General features: G+C 36.8%; 1 protein-coding gene across 7 annotated transcripts in view; it reads left to right on the top strand.

Annotated features, from left to right (window-relative positions):
• Window positions 1-22,001, top strand: part of LOC135139524 (zinc finger homeobox protein 3) — a 294,739-nt gene that overhangs the window by 255,062 nt on the left and 17,676 nt on the right. The window contains exon 5 of one of the 7 annotated variants that reach the window (XM_064069795.1): window positions 4,278-4,514. The exons of the other annotated variants lie outside the window; for them this stretch is intronic. Coding sequence (XP_063925865.1) covers window positions 4,278-4,387 — 110 coding nt within the window. The 3' untranslated portion in view covers window positions 4,388-4,514. Of the gene's footprint in view, window positions 1-4,277; window positions 4,515-22,001 lie in introns of those variants that run through there. 7 annotated transcript variants of the gene reach the window in all.

Here is a 22,001-nt window from a genome sequence, read left to right as displayed (position 1 = left end):
ACACAATAACGCTCATAAAACATGCAACATTTATGACATTTATTATTTATTTGTTGAGTAGTACAAGTAACGAGGAGTGTTTTTACATAACGAGATGTCGGTTTGTGTGCTTTTTTCATTATGACACTTAACGAAAAAAGGGGCGCCACCTGTAGTTGTGACGTCAGGGCTATTACGAGGCAGATTTCGATTTTAGACACTTGAATGGTTTTGTCGTGCATGCTTTCAGTGTCTTTGACGTCTTAATTAGCGCAGGAATTTTTTTATCGGCTTTCCGACATTTTTCTAATAAATATTATTTTTTATTCATTGTGATTTATTTCGTTTCGGTTCTGATTTATGGCGGCGATGGAATCTGAGATTCTTGAATATATAATGCTCGAGAATTTAATTATAGTTTGTGATACGGGTAAGGACGTGACTACTTGATTGAACACCCGAATATTTAACACACATACTGGGTGTTGCATGCCTTCGTCTGTTACAAATAAGACCCGATCAAATAACGGACACAAAAATACTTTCTACACTTTTTATAATAAAACGACAGAATTTTGCTTCTGCTTCCTTAAAAGCACAGGACATCGTATCCTAAACTGAAAATCTGGGACATTTTTATTTCACTTTTTTCGGCTTAGCTCTTCAACATAATCTGTTGGAATTTTCGACTAGTTAAAAAAAACTAAAAAATATTAAATTTATTTTTTTTTAATTATATTTTGAATTTTTATGTAAGTGGTTTTTTAAATTTTTTTTTGTCTTTTTTTCTGTTTAACTTTTTTACTTATCTGTTGGAATTTAAACAACTCAACAAAATTGATTATTTTGAAAGTTACATTCAGAGATATATTTTCCCTGAATATTTCAGCTGTTGGTGGTTTCGATGGCGTAAGCAACTTATTTTAATTTGCAGTGTGGAAAATGATGAGTCAATAAATCCATTTTTAAGGCTACTTACTGTTATTTATATCGGGTGATTTTTTAATACATTTCTGTTCTAGTTTGCCATGACGCTTACGTCAGCCGTTTCAATTGCACTGTTGACATCATAGTCTACTAGAGCAGAAATTTAAAAATTCACACGGTACCTATAATTAATAATTCAGGGGTATTTGCAATCGGTTATCTCTAAAATATTTGATTTTATGTGGCCAAATAATTGCAGTAAACATCAAAAGTACTTACTTATACATCAAGAAATTTGCAAAGATAAATCAACCTTGCCTAATGTCTTTTCATAATCAATCATTTCCAAACAAATTTCAAGTTCACCTTTAATCCTGTTAATCACAATATTTTGATTTTAAAATTCATTAAACTTGGATGTAATCAATTAAAAAAGATCTATTCTATTGCAAGATAATATAATATACCTACTTAAAATAAAAATAATATACAGGGTGTCTCAGCTAAAATTCTGCAACCTAATATCTTTAGATAGTACTTACAATAATGTTTCATTACATAAAAATATTAAAACAAAATTTCACTCTCAAGATTTAAAACGAAAACGAAACGACAAGCAAAGAACCTAAACCTTTCCGGCTTAAATTTAGACAATTGGTCACCTTAGAACAGGTAGCAACAAGTAAAAATTGGTAACCACGTTTCTGATTCATTCGAAGTCATATTAGAGGTACCGCAAAGTTCTCATTGTGGTCCAGTTTTATTTGTGATTATTTGAGAAATTGTTTTCAATTTTCTCAATGTTTGTTTTCTGCAGATGATTGTAAAATAATTGTGAGGATTGCGTTTCAAATGATTGTTGGAAATTACTATTTGGATAAGTGTTATTTTAACACGTTTTTTAAAAGAACTTTTTTGATTAGTAATATCCCTCTCAAAATGGTTATTGAAATTATAGATCTTGGTATAATTTTTGAATGTAAACTTGCTTTGATATGGTAATATGTAGATAATAGCAATTTACTAGAAAAACTGATGTTTTGGATTCCATCCAATTAGAAGAGCGATGAAATCATCAAACTAGCTAACTAAATATGAGAAATTTTGTATTTTGATTCTTAGATTAATGTGGTCAAGAGCTAGAAAGAATTTATTATAATTTAACGAATTTTTTTTTTAAGAATTTAATTATTACTTTATGTGTAAAACGTTACTATTTCCTACTAATAACGCTTAATCATTTATTTATTATTAAAAATACTAAAAAAAAATTAATTACTTTAAAATCATACTTAATTCTACATTTTTTGTTGTAAATTGAAAAATCAGAACTTTTTTGTGAATCTGAATGAAAGGTGAGATTTTGGGAAATGTTTTTTTTTTCTTTTGAACGTACATATTCGTGTATTTACGAAAAGTCCAAAAATACTGAAATATTAACTTATTCTGATGTGTAATTTATTCTTTAAACTCTGGTTGTGTTGAGTTTATTACACTCACTTTTTTTAAACCTGTATCAAAAAATTTTCAGTGTCCTTGCTATACCTACGTAAATAATAAAATAATCAGATTAATCAATACGAATGGAAAATATTGTTTGCTTTCTGACTCAGAAAGGTTGATTCTATGTTATACTGTTAGTTGCATATTCAAATTTTTATCCTTAGAAAGTGTGAATCTATTTTCGAGTCTTTGAAGCTTGCATTATGAATCTTTTTGTCCGATTTTTCTTCAGTCAAAAATGAGTTAGTTGCAGACATTAATTTGGCCGCTCTTTTAGTTTTAATAAAGTGGAAACTCGCTCCCCGAAATCTAGCGATGCAATAAAAACGTTATAACGAACTCCTTCTCCTTCATCTTGCAGCCCTTTGCATGTACATTATTGAATTGGTGCTTTTTCGGGCGTATGAATTGTTCCGTCTCGGAAATGAGAAATATGGATAAATATTTCACATCCCCCTTGTGTTTCTCATATGAATTCGTAATGCGGCCAGTGTACACCCCGTACGCGCCCCATCAATAATATATGACGCACGTCTGGGCGCCATGGTGGTATCTCGAAGATAAGACCATCGCCCATCCGTCATCCCTTAACAGCGCCCGTAATTGCGCCCCCCCGGAATCCGCCGCGCCGAGGTCACCTCTAATGAGTCGTCGTCGCTTTTTGCGCGCTAATTGCCCGGAACGCCCGGACTCGTCCGCGGAAAGTAAAAGCAGTCCGGGCAAAAAGAGACGTGCGGATTATGGGCGGAGTTTAAAGAATCTCATTCTACTTTTACAATAAGACAAACAAGTAGGTCCGTTTCTATAGCTACCACATTACGCTCCTCCATTGGCCGGATTCTTGTCTTAGTCTCGGTGCACCGGTCGATTAAAGTCTCCGTTCGTGTGATCCGTGTGAGAGTATCATTTTCATTAGGCAAACAGGGCCGGATCAGGTAAACCGGCTTTGTTTGCTCCGGACGGGAGGCCGCCAGGTGTGCACGCACAGGACTTACGCCAACACTCATAACTCACGGAGCCCTTTTCTACCTGGCGGATATATGAATAGCGGGGACGTTTCCGAAACTGTATTGTTTTTACATAAAAACATATTCTGGACCGGTTCGCAGAGACCTGAATGGCTTCAGATGCCTCCTTGTGAAGGAGAAGTCATGTGGAATTTCTACTCTTGAAGTACGAACAGAATTTTGGATAATTAAAGGGTGCTTTCAATTTTCAGGCGAAATGACGGAAATAACTAGGGGATTTGTAACTATTGTGTTTCAAATTAAGCCCTTTTGTGCCGTCTTATTATAACGTAAATCTGCTTTACTAACGTCAGGTTTTCTGCCCCGAAATGAGGTTGTAACCTAAAACTGTCCATTTTCTTTTAACATATGAATAGAATTTTCAGTCCGCAACATTTTTAATGTGTTTGTTGAATGAAAAACTGGATCCCTTTCGTCGGTGCGCTTAAATCAAACCAAGTACCATTTTTCATGCAGATTAGTCAACCAGAAGTTGGCTGATCAAACGGGATATTTATTTAAAGAAGTTTGTCTAAAATTACAAAAAATATTTTTCTTTTCCAGGATTAGTTTGTCCGAAAGTGCAGATCTTCAGGGAATAGTTTTCCTTCACCTGGAGTTTTATTTTAAGATTTTAAACTCGATACCGAGAGAACAGTTCACTTTTAGATTCGCACAGTTTACGACAAACACATAAAAAAGCAAGGTTATAACATGTTCCGTATTTCGGGCCACTTAAAATAATTAATATTTCTGTAACTTTTTATGGACAAGGTGTTAAATTTTTATAGTTTTTGAAGAAGAGTGCTACATAGCTCACATACTGAGTTTTAACGCTCCTAACAGAATTTTTAATTGCAGGGATAGTTGGAATATTCGGGTCATTTTTTAAAGCCGACTTTGAACCTCTCTTGGGGAAAAGTTTGTGTCCAGAGCTAAATAAGCGCTGTAACGAAAAGTCGAAAAACTAAAAGGAGAGAAGACCGAAATTTGATGGAGCTGCAAGCCAAAATTATAAATTCAAAACCAGTTATAATGTAGATTTGTATATGAAACATAGACCAGTGACTATTTTTCCTGTTGTTTGTTAATCTATAGTGAGAGATTTTCTTTTTTTAAGTAAATAAATTTTTTCATACAGTTGTTAATCAGTGGATTTCTTGAAACAAACTTATTTTGACCATCACATCCAACACCAAAAACTAAAAAAATTTGGCGGAACAATGATTAAAATTAGAGTTAGTAGTGTTCATCGAAGTTGAGGCGGCTTTCGAAAGTATGTTGTTTGCCCGACGCGAAGCGAAGGGTTATTATGTAAAGAAACGTGAGTGTAGTGATAAAAATATGCCCAACGGATATTTGCTTCGAATTTTATCGCAATTTAAACTAAATTATCTTTTAGAAAGTAAGTATTTATAAAAAATACAGCTGAACGAGATTTTAATGATAATACTCCCAGAATTTTTCTTCTGCTAACTTCCAAGTACTCACCTGCTTATTATACAGAATGAGTTCCACATTTCCTGGTACTAGAGAGTCTATAAAAATTGAATGTAGTATCTTTGGATTGATTGATTTCGTTTACAATTTCAAAAATTTTTTCTTCTGATCATTTTAGGCATTTGCCCTTTTTTATCAGAGAAACAATTCTGTCGACGGAATCTAATTGCACCCATATTTCAGCTTTAGCAGATACCCATTACCAACCATCAAACGTGTAAATTATACGAGAATTCGTGTAAGCTGCAATCTCTGGTATTAATAGACTCTATTATCTTATTATTATTCAATCTGACATTTGCTTTATAATCGCAGCCTTCAAAAAATATCACGAACAGGTGTAGGCATTTCGATTTTTTTAAATTTTTGCCAACTAACGCGGACACTATTAACCTCCACTGGTTGCTGCACGCGAAAAATATTTTCCCTCGGCAACTTCCTCGCCTCCAGATTCGTCACGGCAACAATTAACGCATCCGTCCACCTCCCCCCAGCCGCCGTGATTTATAAATCCAATTTATTGTTATTTATCGCGCAAAAACGTCCATAATCTGGGTTTCGAGTGGGCTGACCTGGATCGAAAGTTTGCTGAAAAATTTCTTCCGTCGATCGCGCTCAGAACAATCGGTGGAGGACGCGTGGGCGTCTCCCGTCTCTCTCATCCCTCCCCCGTCTCTCTTTTATTTAAACAAATCGAAATGAATAGTTGTAATATAGTTGCGCTCTCCAGCCATTAACCGGTATTAAAGCGACGACTTTAGAGTTATTATTATTTATATTAACATCTCGAGTAACGCGTTGGTTTTAAGTATTATAAGTTTTTACGGTCGGACGGGCATTTCACACACCTGCGGGACACGTCGAGACACCGGCGACTTGTCTGGACCGCACCGGCCGAGATCCTCGGTAAATAACTATACTATAATTTATAGTCCGGTTTGAGTTTAATTCACGCCGTTGTCCTCCTCTAGCGCGCCAGATGGCCTAACTGCGTCCCGCTCTAGGCCCCGGGGCCGTAAATTACCGGCTGATCCGCGATAGGCGCTATTGGCGGTACCGCAGCTGGCCGCCGCGACGCGCGTCGCGCAGCGCCCCGCCGCGGACCCCTTACTCTCCGTTTGACCGCGAGCGACGGGCGTACCACAGGGTTCCACTTAAGACCCTTTTCTTTAAAACTGTAGCTTGCCGTCGCGTCGTCGCGCACTCAGAGTGGCCGGCGTAACAATTTCTCTTTCGCAAGTCGCGTTAAAAATATGAGAAATGGTGGTCTTTCCCTAGCGCGCCTCTGAAATTTGATCTCCATAACGGTACCGGCACTCCACAAAAATCCATAATTTTCGAGTCATGATCCGGCGTGATCTCTAGAGAAAGTCAAGTGGATGTAAAACAGTCCCTCAAGGCACAGTGTCGGCGCTCATTCGTAACTAATGCCGAAAATGTAGACTACGGCATTGTGTTGCCGAATCGGCGATTTTTTCGCGAGCGTCCAATCAGAAAATCGCTTTGTGGACGTGCCCTTAGCCGCGACAAAGCGATGACTCCGGCCTCGTTCTGGTTCCGTCGATTTGAATATTTAAATGTGTCACAGTCGGCCTTTTGTCTGCGTCCGACTATAAGCAAATGAATAACCTTAGAATTGCTAATTATCCAAGATGGCCGGCGCACATGTCAAAACATGGTCGGCGCGGAAAAAAGCCGCTCGTTAATTTCGGCGCAGCGAATTTTGAGCCGGATTAGGCCCGATTCGGGCGGACGGGCCGATATTTTCTTCCTTGAGATGTTATTGATGGCTGACAGTTCGCATCAAGATAGACGTCTTCTCTTGACGAATCTAAATCTTCGAGTTTTGGCAGGGAGGGTTTTTTGGGCGGAGGCCGGTGGCGGGGACGCATAATCGAGGCATTCCGAGTTTTTGCGGAGCTGGGGCGGGGAAACGGCTCTGGATGGACCACGAAGGGATTACATATTCAACGTTGTCGAGGAGTTTTTTGGGCTTTGCTCGTTTATAACTATTAAGTACTTAAGCAACTTAAGAACGTAAAGGTCGGTGCCTTAAAATGGACAAAAAGGTACAGAGACCAAACCTAGACAAATCTAGTTGTCTCAAAAAGTCAAAATGTCATATATTCACAAGTTTACATTGAAAAATTCTTCAAATTAGTAAAATCCATGTCCTCAATCCATTTCAGTCCTTTTATCAAAACGTGATAAATTTCCCTGTGGGGCATATAATTGACGGCTGTTTCTGGTTGTGCAGTTGGTGTTCACAGCTCCAGATCCTCTGAAACTGTTAATATTTTTTCGATCGTACACAAAAATTTGAACGACAAAGATTCTAATATACTACCCTGAGGGACACTCGTAGTGGATTGATAATGGACATTGTCAAGCTTCTGGTTGAGGGTAAATTTTTGGAAGTAGGGTCTTTATTTTCTTGTATCGTGGATGGTGGTGTCCAGGTCGTGAATAGCATTGTGATGACGGTACCATCCACTTCTGGGTTTACCACAGGATTGCCCATTCATAAAAAGCGTGATGTTCAAATGTCATCTCGAGACAACAGTCCGTGAACGGCTCACTTTCTCCCGACCTTGGGTGTGAGATTTCCCAGATTCCGTTAGCAGAAAAAATGCGTTCGTGTGGTATTCGTGTCGATAATTTCCGAAAAGTCGCACGGACGGTACTTGCGGTACCATATTTAGCCGTAGAGCAGTGTAACGAAAGCACGAACAGAACCTTGAGCCGCCTTGTTATTCGGTGTTGTTTACAAATGTTTTAATTAGTACCCGTTGACGACAATACCACGTCAAAATCTTTGTCCGTTGGTATAAAAAAGCGTCGTCCTTTGTTCGAACTTGGTAATTTTTAATTATTCTCGGCGGTGTTTTTCGGTAATGTCCGAGATGTGTCGAATTTTCCGGTTGGCGACTCACCGTCCGTGAAGGTTACGGCAAAATATTCAAATAAAACACAGCGTTGATGAGGTTTTAATAGTGCCCAAGGTCCCCACAACAATTAACTAATCAAGCAGGATTATGTAATTAAATTCATTCTTGATATTTAAACCCGACAATTAATTCCGCAGAGGTCGCAATTAGACGCAATCGCAGAGACGAGATCTGCGTAGGCGGCGGCGTCCGGAGTGGATTGTTGCTAAATAAGTAATCAGCGAGGGGGTGGCGGAGCCGGGCCGGGGTTGGTTTGTATGGCGCAGGCCTTAATCGACGCCGCCTCCGATGTACACGTAGAACATCCGCCAATTAGCCGCCGTGGGGGCAGACGGGATTGGAGCGCTCCATGTATGCCCGGAAAAAGGATAATTAGGAACCACCTCGGCTCCGGGACGCTCCGGGCAACGCCTGCAGGATGTCCCTTATTTACGAGCGGTTTCGCGTGTCCCAAGCTGTGCGGCACGTCGCGGTAAATGGTATGAATTCTTAATGGCCGGACTGAGCTGCAATCGCCAAGGATGGACGGAATCCTTCGCAGGGGAAAACGGAAGGACGGGACGTGGAATAAAAGGCGGATGCAACTTTGCCAATCGATGAGATTTCTCGACACAAGAACAGTTTATTTGCGACGAATGAAATACTATGATGCTTTTGACTTTTCTCTAGACTCAAAAGTCGACAGGAATGGACCCCAGAGACGACTTTTTTTTATTCGTCTGTGGTGGCACAACGCTCCCACGTGTATTTGTTCCAGGAAAATTTGAATTGTTTAATGATTAAAATGGATCAAGAGGAAAATCTGCTGAGTCATGCGTTTGACCATCAGCAAGTGTGGCCAATGACCGCCTTAATTTGACGCAAAATTTGATCTAAAAAGAAAAATATTTCCATAACACTTTTCAGTATGAAACTTTTACTGAATATTGTAATGTTGAGGTAAAATCAATTACTAAAGTTTTTTATTCAACCTAGCAAGTCACCAAGGTTTCAAAGGAGTTCCGTACATATTTTTTAAGATAAATTGTGAAATTTTGTTGTAGAGTTTCGAATTATTTTGCGATAACCCAAATGCGAAAGTAGAAGTCGGACTGAATTACTAAAACATATCACTCAAGGATGAGTCAGCACCTTTGAGTTGAAATTACCTTTTTCAGATGACGTCATTGATTTGTTGGATGAATTGAATAAAGGGCAAGTATATAAATTTTGAACCTTGCAATGTAACACTAATAAAATTATTTGTGTGTCTTGAGGGGTTATTGGGGTCTTTTTTTCTTAATTTGGCATCATTCCTTGAAAAATATTCGCTTTCCAATAATTTAGGAATGGTACGGAATCCCTTGTAATCCCCAAAAAGGCCCACTTTTTGCTAATGTGCGCCGCAACTCTAACGCACTGCTCATATCCCCGATGGGTATCTCCTCCGAAGACGAACTGCCTCCCGTAATCTACATAACCCGATAAATTCCGGAGGGTTGGTCGGCGGCAAATAGCCAATATCGGCTCACATATGAAGTATTTAAATTCGAGTGTGCCGACTTCGCATACCCTAAAGCCATCGACGCCCCAAGAGATAGAACGCGAATTTAAAATATTCCAATTTGCTCGGACGCAGATAAGTTAGCGTGCAGCGGATCGCAGGAAGCCGTGCCCGGAACGGCCCCGAAATCGGCTCCGGCGCACATCTGGCCGACTACATTACGACTGCCACCCCTGTTTAAGTATCGCCATTTCTTTAAATCGCTTAAATTGTCTCTAAAATAAATCGAATCCACCCACGTCTGCTCTCGAGAAATGGCTAGACGTCAGTCCCTGGAGCCCCGGAAAAATCCCTTTAATTATAATCGGGGAATCGTTGTTCGGCTAAATGGTGTCGTCGGAGGCGGATAACGGCCCCCGTATGATCGAAGGCCCATATAACAAGTCATAATTCTGTTTGGGCATGCTTGATGGTGATTCCGGGGATATTTGGCATTCTTCGGCCGTTCCCGGAGTTTATTGCTGGCGGGAATGCGCGTTACACCACTTGCTGGACATGCCATAATCCGGGTCTCGGGACTGCGGAGGACAGGTTTTTTCTGGAAGGCGAGGGCGTCGGGAGGGCAAAAAAGGGGTTGTTACAGGTGGTTTGATTGGAAAAAGGAAAAGGGGTCATTAACAGACTGTTCTTGGTCAAAAATTCGGTGGAACATAAAAAGCAGACGATTTTTGAGTCTTTGATCTTGTTTGATATTGCTTTTGACGTTGATTGAAAATAAACATAGCTTGACGGATGTTGCGCAGTTTGGAACATAATTCTGTGAGTGTAGGTACCCTTTGACGAGATTAAATCACAAAACACCATGTTACTACAGCAGCAGTAGAACTTTTTTTGAGTAGTTATACTTTAGCATGTTGGCTCAGTCTACCGTTAACCATTACCTGATAGTCTTCTTAATTATGTTACCTGCTCTAGCAACTTGTTGATAATCATTCAACCAGCTTATTAAAAAGATGCAGTATCAGATTAACAGATGATTTGATTAGCGGTTCAAAAGTTAAGACAGGATCCACATAACTTTCCACTTCGTTGGCTGGACTAGAAGACCGTCCACTAATTGAGTCCCTAATTTCGCTACACTTTCAGCTTTGCGCAACCCACCTCCGGTTAAAAATCGCGCAATTTTTTTGGGGCTAAAAATTTATGTCGACGCCGTCTCCAGCACTAATTCCCGCCGACCCTCCGCCCCCGAGCTTGCGTTAATCAATCAATATCTCCAATAACATCGACATGCCCACGGCTCCTCGTGGCCCTGCCTAACTAACCGGATGATTTAATCAGCATCAAAGCGGAAATTCTGTCTTAACAATTTGGCTACCGTATTAAAAAAACATCGTCTGTCGGCGACCGACCTAATTGGCGAGCGTCTGCCGAACATCGCGAATATGAAAATTTCAGCGCGAACCGCCCCCGGCGCTCCCCGTATGTCAATGTGTGCTTCGGATCAGGGTAGCACCGGAGCGGAACGCGCCAGAAGACGGGTTATCCGCACCGGATAAAAAGAAGCTGAAATTCATTACATGCTTGGCTTCATAGGGAGATTGTATTTTTTTCGTTTTCGAGCATTTTCCATGGACGCCCTTAGGGTGACTGTGCTTAGATTACGGAGCATCACGTTAGAATTCCGCCGGGGTTATATAGAGCGCAAACACCGCGGAATTTCAAATAAGCCAGATTCGCGTTTTAATTTCGGCTTCTTTCCCCGGATTCTGCATGCGGGGATTGACAGAGTTTCATTTCGCGGAATGGGGGCGGGAGCGATTAAAAGGGGGCGGCGGGAGGAAGAGGCGAAGGGTTGGGGCAAGGGGATACCTGGCTTGGGTGCGGTTTGCGGTGCAGCGCCGCTCTTTCGATAGTTGGGGTTTGCTTTTTTACTTGGTTTCTGTGCGCGGGTTCCACCTGGCGACCCTTTCGTTGGGTTAATAGCAAAATGTGGTCAAAGTTGATGTGTTGAATGCAAATGTGGTCTTGGATGTTTCAATCAAATTTGCTAGGTGCTTGAGTTAATAGTTTTTCGATTTAGAAAATGCTGCGGATGGTCGTTTTAACAGTCTTTGTGGTGGACTGGAATCTGCAGACCTTGTTGTCTCTATTTTTCTGGTCAAAGTTTAAGAAATTGGGGAAAAAAAGATTAGGATTTTTTCAAAATTCTAAGATAAAAAATTAAAAAAAGTATTAAAGCTTCTTAGAGTCAGTATTTCTAATATAAACTGCGATACTAAGTCAAACCCAAAACGTTTGTGAACTCATCCAAACCGTTGTTGATCAATTTATTTCTTACTTTTCTGTTCCTCCACAATCTCAGTCATGCCAACATTCTTCCTTTGGAAAATATCTTACAAAATAAAATCTTTACACTCTCCAAGTTCTTCTTTTTTTATTTTTTCTTCGAGACTGCCGAATGATGTTCTTATTTCATTTGCCAAAGTATTTTAATTCATATCATTATGAAAATATTTTTGACCATATTTCCAAAAAATGTACTTACTTCAACCAAGATGGTTTTATTTATAGATAAATTATTATTAGTAATCTAGTTTCAGTAGCTAAGTTTCAGTGTGATAATCTAGACCATCATCTGGAAATAAATGCAGCGATTTTTCAGAGGCTCTACTTGGAAATAAGCTTGATATCTTTGATTTTTCAGACAGGCGCGGATACAGGATTTCGTTTAGGGGGGGGGCAATTTTTGTGCGGTTTTACCTATCTCCTAGAATTCGTTCTAAACAAAAAAAGTTATAAAATTTTAGCTAGTATACTCTGTTTCACATAACATGGGTGACATTTGGTTGTTTTCGTTACACGTATAGTGTACAGTAGAACCTCGATAATCCGAATTAATTGGGAAAAAGGTATGTTCGGATTAACGATTTCTTTGGATCAGTGATTTCCCCAAAAATCTGAAAGGGAATTGAATAAAAACGTCGTACACAGTTGAAAACAAACTTCAAGAAAGAAACCTTAATTTTATTAAACAAAAGTAAAAAATTCTTGAGCAACAATGGATAATAGATACATTCTAAAAAAATATTACTCCATGACCATAAACACGCTCTTTTTGGAATCAACACGTCGGGATCTATATCCTTAATTTTTTCAGAATTTTTAGATGAATTTTTCAAAAATGAAATTTTCCAATATGTATTACCACCAGTATGCAAATTTTGACCCATTCTCGACGATTTTAAATACATTTTCTTGTAGATTTGGGCCTCAGAAGTCACTTCTAGCTTCATTTCTTCGATAACCATTTTTCCAGATTTGTCCAGTTGAAATATCGCAATTTTTAAAAATTTCGAAAAATTCAAATTTCATACCGAATTTTCCGAAAATATTGCTCGGTTACCATTAACAAGCTGTATTTTTGGAATCAGCACGTCGGGATACACATATACCCTTGAATTTTTTCAGAATTTTTAAGAAACTTTTTCAAAAATGAAATTTCCCTCATGCAAATTTCGACCCATTTTCGACGATTTTCGAAATTTAACTAAATACTTTTTCTTGTAGATTTCGGGCCTCATTTCTTCGATAACTTGCACCTTTTTTCCAGAATTAGTTAATTAATTCAGTGAACTGAAATATCGCAATTTTTAAAAATTTCAAAATATTCCATACAACACATGCAGAAAGATTTTGCGTCATTTTTGCAAGTAGGTGCGTGTTTCCAAGTTCAGTTCGGATTGCAGAGTTTTTGTCCGGATTAAAGAAGCATCGACTTCAAATAGCCTCTGTTCAGATTACTGGATGTTCGGATAATCGTGAATTCGGATTATAGAGGTTGTACTGTATTTACAAAATGAAATGCGATTTCAAAATTTTGAAATTGGTCAAAATAAAGTACCTCGGTCGTGTGTCAGGGGGGGGGCAATTGCACCCATTGCCCCCCCCCCTGGATCCGCGCCTGTTTTCAGATGACTATGATACTGATTGCATCTTTGTGATAAACTGAGTTCGTTTAATATAGGAGTTTTAGATCATTTAATTTTATATCGCTCTCTGGTGTTCCTCAGGTCTCCGTTTTGGGTCAACTGTTATTTTTAATATAGAAAAATGATGTTATTGATTGTGTTAGTACAGTATTTACTGTAATCAGATGATCTGAAATTAACACTACAGGCTTTATGGTTCGAAGATCAACTATTAGTAATTTAGTTTCAATAATTAAATTTTTGTGTGATAATCAAGAGCAATATCAGCAAGTAAATCCGATGTATATTGATTTTTCAAAGGGGTTTGATTGTGCTGATCATCAACTACTTTTAAATAAACTTAATGCCGTTGAATTTTCATGATACTTATTGCATCACCTTTTCAGGGTAAATCTGAGTTGGTTCAGTATAGAGGTTTTAGATCATTTAATTTTATACAGTACTGTGGTGTTCCTCAGGGCTCCGTCTTGGGTCGAATGTTATTTTTTAATAAGAGTACAAGTGACTGCATAATTTTACAGAAGAATATTGACCTTAGATAAATCGTAGAAAAATCATTAATATTGTCAAATACAAGTACTTTCAATTCTAAAATATCATTTTCACGGCATGTTGAGGAAATGTCATTTTATGTTATACTGTGGAATTTTGAAAACTGTCTTGTTAGGGATAAATATACATAAATTCGTCTGAGTTAGGACAAGTAAGGAAAAATATGTTGGTTTATATACAAGGTTGTTGAGATAAAATTCCGCAGCCTTTCGTCTTGAGAACAGATAGGAATACTAAAATTCTGTAAACGCTATTGTTTTTAGTTTGACGGAAGAAGTTAGTAGACTGCAAGATGACGCACATACGGCGTAGGTGTCGAAACGCAAACTTGGTAGATTTGTACAATAAAGATGCTTAAGTCAGTTAGCCAATTTTCAACAAAATAATAATAATGATAATATAATTTCTGGAACTTGAAATATCTTCGTTTTGAAGTGAAAATCGTCTTTTTTTATTTCTAGAATTAAGAAACTGATGGGAAACCAGAATCGTGTCGTCTGGTTGAATACGTGCCTAGCCCGAGATACTGATCTAGAGAATTCTATTTTAGAAAACCAACGCCAAAACTGAATAGTGGGTTTTGGTATTGGTGAAAGTGCAGGTGTTGTAAACCCTTGAGAGCATAAGCATAGTGCCATCGTCCGTAATTAGAGCCGATCCGCCGCCACCCCCAATAAACCCTGTCCGTGATCCTGGCAAGCTGTAAAACTAAGTGAAATATCAAAGGCACCGCACGAAAAATTTCGTTATTTACAAATCCAAGACGCAGAGGATTAGTCCCAAAGAGACAAACAATGGCAATAAAGCATTGTTATTCCGGGCGTCCCAACGGCAAATGTTTCAAACCGAATCAGGGAGGAACGGTCGCTCACCCTCCAAGCCACCCCGCTTATTATTGACAATTTTAAAATTAATGTCGTCGATAAATCTCATTTTAAAAAAACGCCCGATATAGTTTTTCTTCCCACAATATCAGAAACGCTCCCGTTTCGGAGGGTGACGTGCGCGTCCCCTTTTCGCCGTTTTAATACCAAATAAACTACGCTTCTACACCATTAATCATTTAGCGCACAATGCGTAGTTAGGGGATTTTGCATGAAAAGTATTTTTTCGCACAAAGAATGCCAGATGAACCTAATGGGCGAGCGCGGGACAAAGCTCGGTAATTCGGTCCCGATCGACCGATTTGATGAATCGCGCACACACGTCATAATTTCTGTTACATGCCGCACAAAACAGTCGCCGCGGCTCGCATTCCATCTCATCTACCTGGGCACCCACAATGCGACCGGCAACAAAAGCTATGAAAATCCCTCTTTTGTCCACTTACCTGGCCAACGGAATTCAATATTGTCCCGAAGGTCCAAGAGAATCTATTAAAAAATACACGTCACCTCACACAAAACTGTGTTCCTTTGGCCGCCGGGAGAGGCTGGACCATAGGGCGGGGGCGGCGTGCACGTGTGCTAATCGAAACCGTCGCAAACACCAATCGACCGATTTACGTAAATGTTACGTAGCGGAAACGTCGACGGAGATGTTGCACAGCCGTAACATCGACCCTAATTTGTAATCGAGGCATCCTCACATAAGTCTCTGGAGAAGAAATGCCATTTTTCGAAATTTTGTTGCAGTTTTTCTTAAAAAAACAACAATAAATACAAGAGCTCGTTTTGTATGAAGATAATACAGTACACAGTTCAAAACTTAACCTTAAATCTTACCCGAAGAAAAGTGTCTTGGTGATTACTAAATTAACAATTTTACTTTCTTACTTTTAAGCATGGAAATGGGTTTCTCTGGTAATTGTTCTTTTCGTCCAAAGATTAACTTTGGAGGTGTTGGGTAATGGTTTTGTTGAATTTATTTGGTATAAAGGAGATGGAAGGGCAAAGTACAGGTCGTTTTCTGCGATAGTTTCGTCTATTTTTTAATAACATAGACATCTTCAGGCTAAAATTAATAAAATTGACATGAACACAGGACATTTTAAAACTTAACCTTAAACTTACCGGGTGAAAAGTTTCTTGATGATTACTAAATTAATAATTTTACATTCTAACTTTTAAGTATGGAAATGTGTTTCTCTACACAATATGGAAATTATATCACGAATTTCGTTGTTATAATTCACTTTTTTGGACACAACGATGATAGAATAAACAGTGATGTCACAATAAATGAAAGAGTTCGGATGGAGCAACCATAGAGTTTGTAATCCTAGAGGGGATCATTTGAAAAATATTGTAACACAAGATGGACCAATAAATTATTATCATCGTTGTTCTTCTAAATACATGTTTAAATGAATTAAATACACTCTATTAGCCAGGTATACAATCCACGTCAGTTCTAAAGTTGAATTAAATTTTAAGCCCGCAATAGGATTATCATAAAAGTATGAATTGTTGTCAATAATCTTTATTACTCTTCTATTGTTTTCTTTTCTACCTGATTTTCTATATTTATTCTATAACTCGTCTTGAACAAATGTTTACTCATATAGTAAACTCAGTTGACACCTAGTAAAACTTTAATACAGAATGGTAGTAAACATTATTTGACAGAAGTTCATACTTTTATGATAATCCTATTACGGCCTCAAAAATTGGGTCTTCTAGTCGCCAGAACTATATACTTTGACCAGAACTCTTGTGCGGAGTTTGTCTCAGGCATCTGTTGACTTCCATTAATTTTTATGAGGGCTTAACCACCCATCATTGTAAACTTGTCTACTTTCCCAACCTTTCTCTTGAGTAGTACAGGTGGCAGTAAAATTTTTAGTACGGTCCATCTCGACAAATCCCTTCCCAGACATCTTGACTACGACAAGTGTACAAGGGCTTAGTTAAGCCCTCATAAAAATTAGTGGAAGTCAACAGACGCCTGAGGCAGACTCCGCGCGAGAGTTGTGGTCAAGGTATACCTAAGTATTTGTTAAAAACTTTTACTGGTAGATATTACTACTAAGTAATTTTTCATCAACTGCTACAGTGTTTTTAATCGATTTTGTATTAAAAATGCAAAACTAAAGAAAAATGTAAACTATGTTATTGTGGCAGAAATCCACAAAAAATGAAAATGAAAAGAATTTCACTATAGTTAAAATTATAACTTGTATTGCACCTGCAGCGACCAATTCAAGGGCATAGGTCACTTGCGCGCCGCGGTTAAAAAAATGTTTAGGCAGATGGTCCTAATTTCTCAGGACAGTTGCACGCAAACTAACTGAGAGACAAGGGTCAGTTTTTGCTGTGATAAACAAGATTTGCATATAATTTTAACCACAAGTATAGATTCAAATATTTTGCATATTTTAGATAGGATTCAGTCGGTAAAATTTTGTAACGACGTCATCCATTTTTTGGGAACGTTCGCAAGATTTCAGAGATTTCGATTTTGCAGTTTCAAAGTTAACTTGATACAATTTTTTTTCCAAACATCTGGATGTCAATGGTAAACTCAAAACGGATTCATAAGGCACAAATACAGGTGTGTGTTATTTTATAACAATTTAAATAAAATTTAGTATTGTAAATTTTGGAGATTACGTCATCCCATTGTTGGTGGGGCTGATTGGACAAATTTTTGTCAAAGGTTATTTCGAGAAGCTTTCCTCGCCCCTGAAGTACAGCCTAACAATTCAAGCTTCTTTAAAAATTTATAAAATTTGAGTTTATAAAATTTAATTTATATCAGCCACAAACTGCAAATTTTGCAACAGTTTTGAAATGTAATTGTGATTAAAAATCAAGACGGATTCATAAATCACAAGTGTAAGAGGATATTATTTAAAAATATTTAACGTACAAAATTTTGACATCAAAAAATCGACTACACCAATTTTGATTAGCGTTTTACCATCTAGACGATAATTCGATTCTCGTCTGCACTCAGAGTAATTATTTAAGCGGATTACGAGGGGGTTGCTCATTATTGTCCTGTCTAAACTGAACTTTTCTCTGACCATTGTTACCCGTTAAACCACACTGATAATAGTCGAAATATCCATTTGTTAACCACATTGTAGGGAACTGTCCATTACCTGTCTAACAATTACTATATTTTCTGGAGTTCCACAAGGGACCACTATACTACCAATATTTTATTATTGAAGCTTAACGATGGGACATTGTTGTTGCAGCCAATTTTGTCGAAAATTTAGCCCCCTTTGGTTTAAACTTCAATCCTCCAAGCAAAATTTCTCCGACCCTCGCCCGTTTTGTGTATGTTAATGAAGGTCTCGGGATGACTTATCAATAATTTTACACGGAATGCCTCGAATGCCGATTCTATCGGGAAATGCTAATCCGGAGCTTATCTCCCCGATCGGAATTGATTCCTAAACGAATCGAAATGTTTGTTAGCGAGTGCTGGCGGCCATTAGCTGTAAAAATGCAAAATTGCCATATAATTACCCGAGTCGTGCAAGAAGACCAACACTGATGATACGCTTCATTAATTGACGTTTCCAGATCGGGATCGACGTTTTAATATCTCACGCGTTACTGCCAGGAAGTGACGCTCGATTCGGAATCTGGTGGGTTTAGGATGACAAATGGTGCTGTGATTAACTGAATTAGCTAATGAAGGACCGTCCCATTGTTTGCTCGTTATGCGCCTCGGGTGCCCGGAGTGGTAGACGGGCCCTCATTTGAATATAAAGAAATGCAGTCCGTTCTGTTTAAAATGTAAAATCTCGAAGCACACAAAAAGCGCAGCGAGCTCGGGGAATTGAAAAGGATTTAATGTGAAAAGTTGAAATTTATGGCTACAGAACAATGATACCAGTTTTTATGGATTTAAATTATTGGGTAAGTTTGGTCATTTGAGGCGTCGCTTGTTAACTATTTTATACGGGCGAAGCCGCCCCGGAATGGCACCTACGGAGGATTTTTGCTGGGAGGATGGATGGGCCGGGAGCGGGATTCGGAAAGTTGGGAGTCAGGAGGCGGGGCGAGGGATAGATGCCGTAATTATGGAAAATGGGAGCAGGGTTTTGGTGATTCGTGTCAAGGAAATTACTTGGAAGAAGTTTTCCAAATGATAACTGCAAAAACTTTGAAAAAAATTATAACGTTATTATTTGAACAGAAATCAGGAGTATGATAGCGAAAAAGTGTTTTTTTTTCTTAAGTTTTTCTTTAATATTGTTTCGATTTTTAATGTTTTCCAAAAAACTTCTTATGCAATGTTTAGCTAAATATTTGGTCAACAATTTTTTTTGTCCTGGGATGCAAATTTTTCGAACTAACCTCGTATTGAAAATTGATTCATCCAAAATATTCAATCAAATATAATTTTGACATATTACACTACATTTTTTATATTTTGTCACTTTTTTTATTTGTCACAATTCTTTTGTATGTTTTCTCACTAAAAATAAATAAAAAAATAATTAATAATGACAATTATAATCAATGAATAAAAGATATGTCACAAATGTTCAGTTTGGCACGACTGACTAAATATTTCTGTCAGAGTGCTATAAATTTTGATGTAGAAAAAACCGTTAGGAACGTTGTATCACCGTCAGAGCAACATGTACAGGGTGATAAAAAAAATAACGAATCAGCTCGTTGGTATGTTGTTAAGAAGACTCTGAAGAGTACGGTTATGTTTGAATCTGAATTTAATTTACAGTCTAAAATTCCGATAAAAGTTATCAAAAATGACATTTGTCAACAGTTAAAAATGTCATTATGGATAATATTTTAGCAAATTATGTATTATTAAATTATTAATAACTAATGATTTAACTGTCTGTTAGACATGCAGTTCATTAAAACAAATCATAATTACGAAGTTAATGCTTCAACTTTGAAGTTTAATATTTTCAAAAGTTTGGTGCAGGAACTTTTTTAACTATTTTTTTCGAGTTCTTCAGAGTCTTCTTAACAATGTACCATCGAACTTATCCGTAATTTTTTTATCATCCTGTATACATATTTGTTTTGTGATTATTCTTTTGTAAATTTTGAATTTTATTTCTCATTCCTCTGTTTAACGCGGTTAATATTTAACGAACTTGTTTTTTTTTTATTTAGACCTTAGATGCTAAATTTTCTTTTTAAATTGTACTTTGAAATGTGTTTCTAAAATGTTGAATAAATTCTATACGAAAATATGGGTGGATTCTACCAAAAACCACTCAAATTGGTTTTTTTAGTCACCTACGACGTAAGAAACGTTTACAATAACCAAGTATATTATTTATTATTCGTTAAACTGTGAGTAAAGAAATACACTTGCTCTTTAAATAGAATATACAGGGTGAATCACTAAACTCGCGCTCCTTGATATCTCTCTCATTAATTAGTATTAGAAATTATTTTCAACTGTACAAAGTGTTCTGTTTTAAGGCATTATACAAAAATTTGTTAAAAAAATACCCTATAGATTTTTATATATTTTTGTTACCGTCTTTGTGGATTTTATAATCATAGTTTATTTTCGAATTTCCGATGCCAAGTATTTATAATTTTCTAGAAATTTTTTATTAGTGAAAGGATCAACCAAAAATCACAGTAGGTTTAGTTTCAAAATGTGGATCACAATATTTTGTGGCCAGATAAATAAAGATAGACACTTTATACATATAATAATATATTATAATATAGAGAGTGTTTATAAAAAATTAAATTATAACAATTTTCAAACATCAATGTTTTAGGTTTTTTTTTTATTCAGAACGTCCTGTATATTATTAGTGCATCTTATTCTGTTTTTATTCTGTTTCATTTTTATTAAGGGAATAAAAAATGTTTACATAGTAAGATGCAGTTAAATAAAATCATTTTATTTGAAAAAACTGAAATGTTTGAAGATTGTAAAATTTAAAATTTCATTATAAATACTCTATATATTAAAATTATGTTTAATGAATACCATAATAAAATGCGTACCTTTGTTTATCTCTCCATAAAATATTGCAAGATAGATTTTAAAAATAACATTATTCTTATATTTGTTTATAAACCCTTGCAATGCTAAAAAGATTTGAAAAATTTAGAATAACGTGGCAACGTCGCATCGCAATTTCAAAAATAAACTGTTGTTGTAGAGCCTAAGAAGTGGTCAATAAAAATATGAGAAACATATAGGGTGTTTCATTTTAAAAAACTGGGGTGTATTTAATTTTTGACTTTTTTCTACTTCTAGTAACACTGACATAGTGACTACAAAAATTCATTCACGCTACTAAAACAACTAGATAAACTAGATATATATATATAGTTTGAACATATGTTAGCGTTAGTTTTTTAGATATACCGAGTGTCCCAGTTAAAATTCCGCAGCGTTATATCTTCGGAACGGCTAGAGATGTTGAAATTTCGTAAACGCCATTGTTTTTAGCTTGAAGGAGAAAGTTTAATTTAATAGACTGCAAATATGATTCATATATGGCGACGTATATCTACCTATATATTTTTTTAAATTGCAACGTCTTTTTTTACCGATTTTGATAAATTGTTAAATTGCGATTACAATAACAAAATTTATGTATTTTTTTGCATTTTCAGTTGATAACAAAACTAAAATTTAAGAGAAAGTCTGATTGTCTGTTGACAAAACGTCAACATCTAGAAAGTCTTTTATACCAGGAAATAAACATTATTTTCCTTTTTCGCATAAGTTTTAATAAACAGTCTGCCCGAAGAGTTGCTGATATTTTGAAAATCTCTCAAATGTAAACTTTTATTTAACATTCATAATTAAATAAATAAATACAGAAAAGGAAGTGCAAACGAATAATTTTTTTTTTTTAGAGAAAAAAAAAAGAAAAATCTCTTGTTCACTATAGTTAATGAAATATCGAGAAACGCGCTCTTAGTGACTCACCCTGTATATTAGTGACGTCACACTCTTGACCGTTGCAATAAGACAATACAAATTTGCTCCAAAGTGTTAGTGCTTAAATTTAGTTTTTGAATTTTTTATCATTTTTAATTTTCTTCTCCGAATTGAAGCGAAGTATTTTTGGTTTAACAAGTTTTGTAGGTTTCTTCTTGTCCTACTAATTAAAAATATTTCGGAATAGAGAACCTGATCATTACCAACAATTCAAATGCAATGTGCTCGTTTTCAGGGTCGCTAGAGAAACTAGATC

The sequence above is a fragment of the Zophobas morio genome, unplaced genomic scaffold (assembly GCF_036711695.1).
Source record: "Zophobas morio isolate AGI-343-1 ecotype UQ-CSIRO unplaced genomic scaffold, CSIRO_AGI_Zmor_V1 ptg000031l, whole genome shotgun sequence".
In the NCBI taxonomy this organism is placed as follows: Eukaryota; Metazoa; Arthropoda; class Insecta; order Coleoptera; family Tenebrionidae; genus Zophobas; species Zophobas morio.
The sequence above is the reverse complement of the archived record's forward strand: the minus strand, read 5'-3'. Positions and strand labels throughout refer to the sequence as shown.